The sequence below is a fragment of the Limulus polyphemus genome, unplaced genomic scaffold (genome assembly GCF_000517525.1).
Source record: "Limulus polyphemus unplaced genomic scaffold, Limulus_polyphemus-2.1.2 Scaffold1620, whole genome shotgun sequence".
NCBI classification, from domain to species: Eukaryota; Metazoa; Arthropoda; class Merostomata; order Xiphosura; family Limulidae; genus Limulus; species Limulus polyphemus.
In genome coordinates this window covers 194209-205704 of record NW_013667230.1, presented here as the reverse complement: position 1 = coordinate 205704, position 11496 = coordinate 194209, and the positions used below count along the sequence as shown (strand labels likewise).

At 31.3% G+C, this 11496-nt stretch overlaps 1 protein-coding gene across 1 annotated transcript in view; it reads right to left on the bottom strand.

Moving 5' to 3' along the window:
• The window catches only part of LOC106464328 (phosphoenolpyruvate carboxykinase, cytosolic [GTP]-like), a 13356-nt gene extending 2127 nt beyond the window's left edge, over positions 1–11229 (bottom strand). Inside the window, exons 1-8 of the mRNA XM_022392022.1 lie at positions 10981–11229; positions 8883–9131; positions 8190–8374; positions 6341–6544; positions 5860–6047; positions 2061–2274; positions 1071–1275; positions 378–528 (exon numbers count right to left, since the gene is read on the bottom strand). Coding sequence (XP_022247730.1) covers positions 378–528; positions 1071–1275; positions 2061–2274; positions 5860–6047; positions 6341–6544; positions 8190–8374; positions 8883–9131; positions 10981–11012 — 1428 coding nt within the window. The 5' untranslated portion in view covers positions 11013–11229. The remainder of the gene's footprint in view (positions 1–377; positions 529–1070; positions 1276–2060; positions 2275–5859; positions 6048–6340; positions 6545–8189; positions 8375–8882; positions 9132–10980) is intronic.
• Positions 11230–11496: the final 267 nt, after the last annotated feature.

Genomic DNA, 11496 nt, shown 5'->3' with positions numbered 1-11496 from the left:
TTAAAATTAAACTTACTTTTTAATTTTTAACTACACTACACAACTAGTATATAAACAAAACTAACTTTACTATATTATTATTATTATTATTATTATATAATTAATACGATAGTAGTATTAAGTATATACTTAGTTTTTTTTTTTTTTTATACATTTAGTATTTTCTTACATAATATTTTAATTAATGAATTATAACAAACCTCACATGTTTTACATTATACATTCTACTGTAACAGTAAATAAATAAAAAAGGAAATAAAATAATGGTCCTGGACACTGCTTTTGGTACGAAAGAACAGTATTCATGTCGTACTAGTTTACTTACATACGTTAAATTTTTCCCAAAATCGTATGATAATTTTACTGCCATTACATATAAAAAAAAGATTCCTGTTTAATTCAATTTTCCTAATTGAGTATTCACCTTCAGGTCTTCTCCCACCAAAGATTATAGCAGAAATAGGCACTCCATTTGGATCCTCCCAGTGTGGGTCTATCATGGGGCATTGTTTTGCTGGAGCACAAAATCTTAAAGACAAAATAAAGTACAGGGAAGTTAGACAATAGTTAGAATTCAAGAGTAGTTTTATATTAAATCAAGGGAAACATGAAAGGTAAAAACGTGACAAATAAAAATAAACAAATATAACAAGTACTACAATTCTCATTCAAATATTTTACTGTAGCTTTCATATAATCTTTATAACAGTACTTGCTGTAACAACCCAGAAATAAATACACTAATCCTTAAAGCATCATCTTAAAAGCACTGGATAGTCAAAAATGTCAATGTTGTAAGATATACATTTTGTTTTGCAAGACTGAATGCATGATAAAATATTTAAGAAATGCTTGATGTTTAATAATTACATGGCACTTGACTGAACCTTAAAATTTAAATAATATCAATAATACTCCTCGTGAAAATGAACCAACAGACTTAAAACTTATTCCATTTTAATGGCTACTTTTCTTCAAAGTACAAAAATTATAGCACTAAACACTGAAAACAATTATTAAATTAACAACTGTAACAAAAAACCAAGTGTTCCATAAGGAAAATCCTGTACCTGGAGTTTGGGTGTGCAGCTGGTTTACCACTGCTGGGGGTCCAGTTTACATCATTCAACCAAGACTTAATACGAAGTTCTTTTGATACTTCATCTTCAAGTCCCTCCCAGAAAAATCCACCATCACTCATTTCTGCCACATTTGTGAATATGGTGTTCTTCTGCATTGTATACATTGCATTGGCATTTGTCTTTAATGAAGTTCCTAAAAAGCAAAGGAAAATTTCAACTAACATAATAAACTGACACTGAAAGCATGAAAAATTTTTTTATTTTCAACAAACAAATAAACACAAAAAGCTTTAACAATAAGATGTATGAACACATGTCCAGTTATGGTACACTTATCAAAAAGTGTGCCTGAATTAAAGCAATACAAAAGCCATCTGTATTTTCTTCTCTACAGGTCATTAGAAGCTAGATATGAAGAATTACCTGGCATAGTTGCTCTATCTCTGGTGTATATGTCACTTTTCAACTATTCAGAGCATCCCAAAGTTGAAAACTTGTGAATAGCCAAAACTGAGGTTTCTAATTTTTGTTCCTCATCATATTTCTTTATAAGGCTTAGCACCTACCTAGTTCTAACAGTAACTATAATTTTATCATCATTTGATAGAGCAAAACAACCTTCACAATCTTTTGTACTTCATGGTGACTACAAAATAAACAAAATGTATATCAAACAATATTTTTCCTTGTGAATATTCACTTCTTTCATTATTTGCATACACTGTAATTGCAAAAGAACAACTTCATTTATTATCAGCAGTTCTCCCAAGTCTTTAGTAAAATACCCATCTAAAAATGTATGTGGATGTACATAAGCAAATAAAACACTTACTTGGGACACTTATTATGAAACTTGGTGTGATAAATGACCACTTACTTATAACTATAAACAGATGTTACGAAGCATTAAAAAGCAAGCCAAAAAAAAGTCACAATAAGTTTTTGTAAAACAGCTTTGAAACCATTAAAAATACTAACCTGGAGCAACACCAAAAAATCCATATTCTGGATTAATAGCTCGCAACTGGCCTTCTTTGTCAAACCACATCCATGCGATATCATCGCCAACACACTCCACCTTGTATCCCGGCAAAGTTGGAGTCATCATAGCCAAGTTGGTCTTTCCACATGCACTTGGAAAGGCAGCAACTATATATTTTTTCACTCCCTTCGGATTAGTAATACCCAAGATCTGGAAAATGATATTTATATAATTAACATAAACTAAAAAAGATATGAAAATTAAGGATCCATTAACTTAAACTATTTCCCAAATGACTATTCCACCCAGAAATAGTTTATTCAGAAAGTTTCACATTAAGAAAAGCTCTTAACTGACTGCTGTCAAAATGCGATTTACAAAATGATCAGATTATGATGCAAACTTAATGTTTAGGGACCCACCCTGTTAGAAAAACAAAACTGTCTTAGCTGAAGATGACTCCTTCCCTACCAAAATTTATATTTATGTCCCCTAGTTCTACCATTCTTACCATTAAGTATGAAAAAAGATAATGCATCAACACTATCAATTCTCTTAGTAATCTTAAACACCTCAGTCAGATATCCTCTAACCTTTTTCTTTTTTAAAAAGAAAACAATTTCAGAGATCTTAATCTGCCTTATTTGACAACCTTTCCACCCCAGGTATCATTCTAGTGGCCTTCCTCGAAACCCTTTCCAACAATTCAATGCACTTCCTAAGATAAGGAGCCCAAGACCAAACACAATACATGTGGCTTAACTGATGTCCTATCCAAAGAAATTATAACCTCTTTAGTTGTGTATTCAATATTTTTGTAAATACAATCCAAAATACTAATTGCCCCCATCACTAATAATACCGTACTTAGATGGTTTAAGAGACTGATTAACCAGAACACCAAGATCCATTTCTTCTATAACAGCATTAAAATTATTCCCATTGAAATTATACATAATTCAAATTATGATATCCCACATGCATTACCTTGTACTTATTGTAATTAACAGCTATCTGCTATTTATTTGTCTAACTTACCAAATCCTACACTAATATATATATTTTTTTTTTTTAATTTGCAGCTACCCTTTTCTTTCTATAATGAATAAGGTTTATCTCAAATATTTAAAAACTTATCTTCAAAAATGTTCCACATTTAATCAGTGTCTCCAACTAACTCAGCTGCTCAATTCACAACAGATAATTCTTGTTACATCGATTAACATTTTTTATTTAAATCTGTAACCAAAATATCATTATTCCTGATCTCTATATACAGCAAAATATCAAACCTAATACAGCAATAATCACTTTCACCCAGATGTTCCCCAATTTCCACACTCTCAACGATTTCTATATTAGATGCTAACAATAAATCTAAAATAGCATTGTTTCTAGTATGTTCTTTGACCAATTGGTGAAAAAAAAAATCTTGAACAGCTACCAAAAACCTTTCTCCCTCGTGGTTTGACTAACATTTCCCAAGCTATATGCTTGAAATTAAAATCACTTATTATTATGACCTTATTAACCCTTTCGAGACAGGTAATAGGTGAACGAGCATGTCATCTCGTTTGTTGACTCGTATTCAACATTTTATTAAACTACTATTTCATGAATTTATGTCAACAAGTTTGGTATCAAACTGTAGATTATAATTCAAAAGTTAGAATTATACATTACCCAATTTCTTAATTTAAAAGTAAATATTAAAAAAACAAAATAAACAGATAAACATCGATTTTTGTGTGTCACGTAGTATGTTGAATGAAGCACTGGTTCAAATTAGATGTTTGTGAAGTCAAAATACTAAGTCTATAGTTTCATACAAATTAGAAACTCAAATTACATATATTGACAAGTTAGAATATAAAATAAGAAAGTCTTATCTTTTCTATTTGCTGAGATATTGCTCATGTAATAAATCAAATACAGTGGCACCCCACCCACCTCTTTCGGTTTTTGGAAATACTCCATTATATACAATTACTTCTATATATTACATGAATAACCAATCAAAAGCTCAGTGTGTTTACCTAATGGTTTTCTTAGCCTTGCTAATGTGGCTAGTGCCATTTATTTCTTTTGAACAAAGATTTCAATGAGGTAAGTTGTATCTTTAATCTGCTCGAAATTTCACATTTATTTTTAAGAGTAAAATGCATCTTAATTACTAATCTTGATAAATTATAGTTGAGTTCTATGGTATTGATGTAGTAATTTGATTTTTTAGTTATATATATAGAAAATCTAAAAAAATTGTTTTATATCCTCCACGTGCAAAATTTTTAAAGGCTTAGCAACCTATGTCAAGCAGCAACTGAGTATAACAGTGGTAACTAGAATAGATAATTGTTTGCTTTACTTCATTTACTGTTCTATGTTTTAGAAAAAATATATTTAAGAACTTATTTCAAAATAGCAATAATCTATATACATATATAATGTATAATAATTGAAATGTGACTATTTTACAAAACACTAGTCGACTAAAACACAGCCAAGACAAGTTACTTTGTAAACATCAAAGGTCAGTTTTATATTATTTGATACAGTAACATGAGTGCACGTGAGCCGCATCATTGAAACTACTGTATTGTTAGCCAGGCACAGGTGAAAGGTCAATATAATAAAAATAAATGTATAATGTTATGAAATTTAAGCTATTTAGTCTAAACATTTATGTTACGTTATAATTTGTGTTCATTCTAGAATAAAAGAGGCATAATTTAGGTTTATTTCCCTTTGTTTTTTTGGCAGTTGCAATATTGTTCAAATCTACCAAACCTGTACAGAGATTAATTTCTGAAAACTACAGATAAAATTGTTTTTTTCTTAAGAAACATTTGATGTTTATTCAGATATTAAAGATTTCACATGTGATATTTCAAAATTTTCTGATGCATAAAATTATTTTTTAATGCTAAAATGAAAATTACTTTGCATGACAGATAGGGAAGATGTGAAAAGAAAAAAAGAAAAAAAAAGGCATGAGAGAAACATTGCTTTACAAACCTTATGACTTAATGAAAAAAAAAAAAAAAATAGATATTTTGCATATGAAAGCATTGTAATGTTTACTGATAACCTGCCAACTTTCATTAACATTTGCAAACTAATTTAAAAGTTTTAGCATGAAACTATAACAAACACAAAATGGTTACAAGTTTGTCACATTGACTGAAAGAGTAAACAGCTGAAATTTTAATGTCACTGTAGTTTCTCATCAGTATCATCTGGTGGTCTGTAATAAATTCCTTTCTCCATTTATATCTGCTAATAGAAACCCAAATGGATTCAATCTCCTTGCTATAATTTTTGGTGACCTCAGCTACAACAGGATGTAACTCACATTTTACATACAAAGCCACTCCTCCCCCTCTCTTTAGCACTATTCAAATTAAATAACCTATAACCCTGTATTTCCAAGAAATTTCTATCATCAAAATCATTTACATTTAACCATGTTTCAGTTATTCCAATTATACCAAAATCCTCCATTCCTACCAGCACTTTTAAGTCATCTATTTTATTTCTTATACTTCTAGCATTACAATAGTAACAACTAAGCCTACCCTTAGAACTACATCTATATTCATTTCCTATGTTAAACTTTTCTCTACATCTTAATTTGTTTTGCATTTAGCTTATCCTCACCATCACCATCTTGATTAGCGCTCTGTACAAGGTTGGGGTATGCATACTTTGACACCCACTCATGCACATAGGGTTAACCAAATTTATTTCTGTCATAAAATTAGAAAACAAAAAGAATTACTGAACAAAACAACTCACCAACATATGTTCAGCAAACCACCCTTCACGTTTTCCCAAGATGGACCCAATCCTAAGTGCAAAACATTTCTTCCCTAAAAGTGAATTGCCTCCATAGCCACTACCAAAAGAACAGATTTCATTATTTTCAGGAATGTGGGTGATTAATGTTTTAGCAGGATTGCAGGGCCAGTTGTTGATAGGAGGAGCTGAAAGAAAATACGAAAATCCCAATGTAATCCACCATTCATTTAATCAAAGTAAGTTTAATATTAATAATAACTTGCTTAGATTTATATGTCAGATAACAGTAATCGTCTAGATCATGCTGACAGTTTAGTCAGTAAAGAGGATGATGCAATATGGCTTTCTTATATTTGCTGAATATTTGTTTGTGATTCTATGGTATAAATCTTTTAGCTAAACATTTTCAATTTACCAGTCACAAATATAACAAAAAATAATCAAAAACAATATGTTAACTTAAAAGCACAATACATACTGGTCATAGGTAATGGCTGTCCTACAGAATGTAGGCACTTGATGAAATCACCATCACCTAAAGCTTTCAGCACAGCTGAACCTATACGAGTCATGATACGCATACTGCAAACAACGTACGGAGAGTCTGTGAGTTCAATGCCTACTTTAGCTACAGGAGAGCCAATGGGACCCATGCTATATGGGATGACGTACATGGTTCTTCCTGGAAAAAAAGAAGTTCAAATGACAGATCTCAATGAAACTAATAAATAATTGTGTCATGAGTAATAGTACATACACATTCCAATCTTAAAATGAAAAACAGCTTCAGTAATAGAAAACCTCCCAAAATTCAGATTTAATTTACATTGAAATGTCAGTGAATGTAAAGGCAGACCTCGGGTCCAAAAATAATTTCTAATTGTACCATTTATTTATTTTTACAGTTAGAATATCAAAGAGCTGCAGGAGTTTATTTCTTCAAAGGTAACAGTACAATTGTAATAGAGGTTTAATCCTGACACTACTAGTAACTGTAAAATGTATTATTGTAGTCTTACATGGAACAGTAGCAACTAAAATGCAGGGAATGCCTGAAGAAGTAAGAATTTGTCAAACACTCCTTATCTGTAGCTAAAGCCAAATACAATTAACAAAACATCACATTAAAAATATCTAAAATAGTTCTTAAACTTCTTTATTAAATCATTATTTTTCTTTAAAATATTTGTTCAATAGTAGCTTCAGAATTTAAAAAAATTTCAAAGCTAAGTATGTGTACAGGGCTCTCAATATTAATCAATGCTTACTTGTTGGATATTCCATGAAGCTACTCATTGGCTATCTGCACTAGCCATCCCTAACTTAGAAGTGAGAGACTAAAGGGAAGGCAGTTGGTCAAGACTACCCACTGCCATATCTTGGGCTACTCTAAAGGAATAGTGGGATTGACTGTCACATTATATGACTGAAAATGTGAGTACATTTCAGTGATGAGTTTTGAACCCATAGCCTGTAGAATTTGAGGTAAGCATCTAACCACCAGGCCATGCCAAACCTAGAGGCAATGTGATATATGAACCACCTTTTTCTCTGCACATTTTGGACTGCACTGATACCTTGACAAGTCAAGAAGGTGGACATTGTGTAGTTTGTTTCTAAATTATTGCAAGCCTCAGCAGCCTATTTGTGATTCTATAAAATTATAAAAGAGAGAAATCAAAGCCAGACATGTCACATGACACAGAAGAGTGAACATTGAGAATCTTTATATACTTCATTTTGAAAGTAAAACTTAGATGATATTAAAATATTATTTTGAAATATAAATAATGCTTTTATGTCACATTTAGTGGCACACATTGATAAATTTTTAAAATAAAGTTTTAATGTAACTCTGTAAAAGGTTGTGACACATGCACTTTGATCCTGCTGTATACATATGGTTATTAGATGAAAGTGGTGCTTAATTGTGCCAAGATAATTGTCTTTAATTCACTGCTGTTCACTGATAGAACTTTGGACATAGCTAATGTTTACATTGCACGGTAAAACGTAATTTGGCTACTGATAATAGTACTGAATTAACACTGTCTAATTCAAACAAGTGCAGTTAGTTACAATGCATAATTTTAATGTGTGGGAAATACTTTTTAGATCCAAATTCAGAGCACTGAAATACTAGATCTCCCATGTTATTTGAGAACCCTGAAAGTAGTATTAATGATTTTTTTTTAATTTTCGGTATAAGCAATACTGAAAAACAATGGTTGTATATTTAACCACGAATAAGTACTTTTAAATTTCAAGCATTAACTTTACTTTTCTTCTTTTAACACAATACAGTAATAAAAAATTAATTATTTCACCATTCATGCAGCCTGGAAATCTTTCAGCAAATTCTTTTTCTAGATCTTTAGGAGAGATCCAGTTTCCTAGACATCCTTTCACTCCTTCTTTAGGTGTGGGAATAGTTTCATTCTTGTTAGGAGTGCTGATGAAAGTAAGACTTTCTACTCTGGCTACATCTGAAGGGTCTGTGCGAGCTAGCCAGCTTTATAAACAGAATGTTATATAAATTAATTATCTTTTACGAAAGAAAGACATGATAATTAAATCCGAGTGTGAATTTTAAGAGAATATAGTCTTTCTGTGTGTCGTAACACCATTTCAAGATGTTAGTAACTACTTCTTAAAAAAAATTATTTCTGTACTATAACAGTTGTTCATTATTTCTGTGAAATGCAACACTCCAGAAACTGAACTTTGTAACTGACAACTCACTTATCATAACCAGCTATTGTAAAGAGTAATGAAAATGACAACTCTTAATGAAAATATACAGAAGCTTGGTAGTTTTAATAGAAAGAACAATAAAATTTGCAACCTTATTCCTACCTTAACGATAAATGAATCTTTAAAACCTTTGGCTTTAGGCAAGGTTTAATGAGCTATGAATATGTACATTTCACATACCTACCATTAAATACACATAAAAAATGAAAGATAAAAAAAAATTAATTCATAAATAGAGTACACCTTTCTAAGATGTAAACACCTACTTGTTTTCATATTTTCTAAGTGGTGTAAATATTCCTTGTTTGTGCATCATGTCCAACAGGTAATTATTTTCTGCTTCACTTCCATCACAGATGTGGATGCTTTCTGGCTTGCATAGCCTGGCCTTCTGTTCAACATATTCCCTGACCTTTGGCCTGAGGTTGCAGAAGTCACCATGAATAACACTAAAAAGTTTACTACCTACTCGAACCAGTTTTCCTGGTGTAATGACAGGTTGAGACTCTCCATATCTATAGAGAACAAAACCAAAACATTATGTATGTATTTCATTATCTTCTGTGTCTGATGATTAAAGTAATTATGCACAAATACACTGATAAGCTCACAGCCTAAGATTTTACTCGATTATTTCCTGATTCAAGCTGTTATACTGATTTTAATATCTTTAGGATTTCAGTCATTAACTTTATCTACTGAAATTAGTAAATAAAAAAAAACCAAGGTTATGAATTAATAACTTAAAGAAACTCAAGTATGACTTTGCATAAAGGCAACAGTGTTAAAGAAATTGACATCTTTTATCACTATCATATTTTTAAATACAGATTTCAGTCATCTTTATATCACACTTTAACTACAGTATTCGACTGTAGGATGTGGAAAGTTAGACAAATAAATGGTAGATAGCTGTTAATTACAATAAATAGAAGGTAATGCATTTGGGATATCATAATTTAAATTATAAATATAATTTCAATGGGAATAATTTTAATAGTGTTATAAAAAAAAGGATCTTAGGGTTCTGGTTGATCAGTCTCAAACCATCCAAGAGTGGTATTGTTAGTGATGGGGGAAGTAGTATTTTGGATTGTATCTACATAAATATTGAATACACAACTAAAGAGGTTATAATTTTCTTGCATAGAACATTCATTAGGCCATATTTGAAGTATTGTGTTTAGTCTTGGGATCCTTACATTTGGAAGGGCCAGTGCCAGATTTAGACTTGGTAAGGCCCTAAGCTATATAAAGCTTGGAGATCCCTTGTTAAAAAGTTACACCAGAAGGTCTCGCAAAGGTGAGTACCAAAACAGGACCTTGGGTCGCCACAAAAAAATTAAAAACATATATATGCCTTTTAGTTATTTAATAGCAGGGTATTTAAAGTGAAAAATATAAATTATTTTCAAATGAATGCATTTACTGGTTACATATTTATCAATCTGAAATTTTGTGAGGCCCCCCTGCAGATTGTGAGGCCCTAAGCTGTAGCTTGTTTAGAGTATGCCTAAATCAGGCACTGGGGAGGGCATTGAATTGTTGGAAAGTGTTCAGAGAAGGGATACTAGGATGATACATGGGATGGAAAAGTTGTCATACAAAAACAGTTTAAAATCCCTGAATTTTTTTCTTTTGTAAGAGAAAAAGTTAGAGGGGAACTGACAAAAATATTTAAGATTGCTAAGGGAACTGATAGTGTTGATGCATAAACTTTTTACTTAATTGTGAGAATGATAGTGCTAGGGGGCCATAAGTATAAATTTTAGCAGGGTAGAAATCATATTCTGCTAAGACATCTATATTTTTCTAGCACAGTGGTTGTCCATTAGATTTGAAATGGGTTGCCTTCAGATGTGGTGGATACAATTATTTTCATTAAGAGTTTATGGGAGGGCTATATAAACATACATTATAAGGGCTGGCTTCGAATGTTTTAAAGTTTGGTAATGGAAAAGCCTAGATGGACCAACAGATCATTTTTTATCCTTATATTTATAATGTTATATGTATTACAAGTAATTACTGCAAGTGTAATACATTTACACACATACAGTTAAATTCACAACTAATACTATATTGCTCAATGGTATTTTATTACTGTGTATTTTGATAAATAGAAACTACATACAAATCACTGAAAAGTAAAGAACGTTCATTAAATTTAAAATCAATAGTTAAAAACCGTATGTACTGATCAGAATCTATTATTCAACTTATGACTTTATAAATTTTTGACAATATTATCTACAGAATGTATATTTCAATTTAATATAGAAGTTACACTAGCATCGCAGATAGAAGCTACTGAAATTTAGTAAAAAATGGTTTACTTGGGTTGCGGAAAAGCTTTATACTCACGCGTTACTTTCCGTTGTTTGAAATCCTGGCATGGTGTTGCGGTATCAAACGTAGACCGATACCACAGTAAAATACTATATTACTACTAGATACACTGATCTTACCGAAGTAGTCTGCAGTTTCATGTTGCGATAATATATATCGTCAGCGTAGGCACACAAATTACTTCTAACAGCCTCGCTTGCAAATAGTCCCAAAGCCGGATTAAATTATTAAGGTTTATAAGTTATATCAAAAAGCGAAGACCATTTGAATTATCTGTCCGACGTTATTATCGTTAGGATGATGTGGCATTAAACTTTAAGCTCTTTCTCTTATAATCTAGCATAACTACTTCTCGGAATTAAACTGTGAAGCGGTTGACAACAAACAGGTGATTGCGAAATCTGACAACTGAACTCGCCTGACGTAGTTTAGCCTTGATATGGCGAAATCTTATTGGTTGACTGCAACACTCCTTCTTTCTGCTAAACACAGCTAAGCAACAACGTAACACGTTCTTTATTGGTCCGTGAG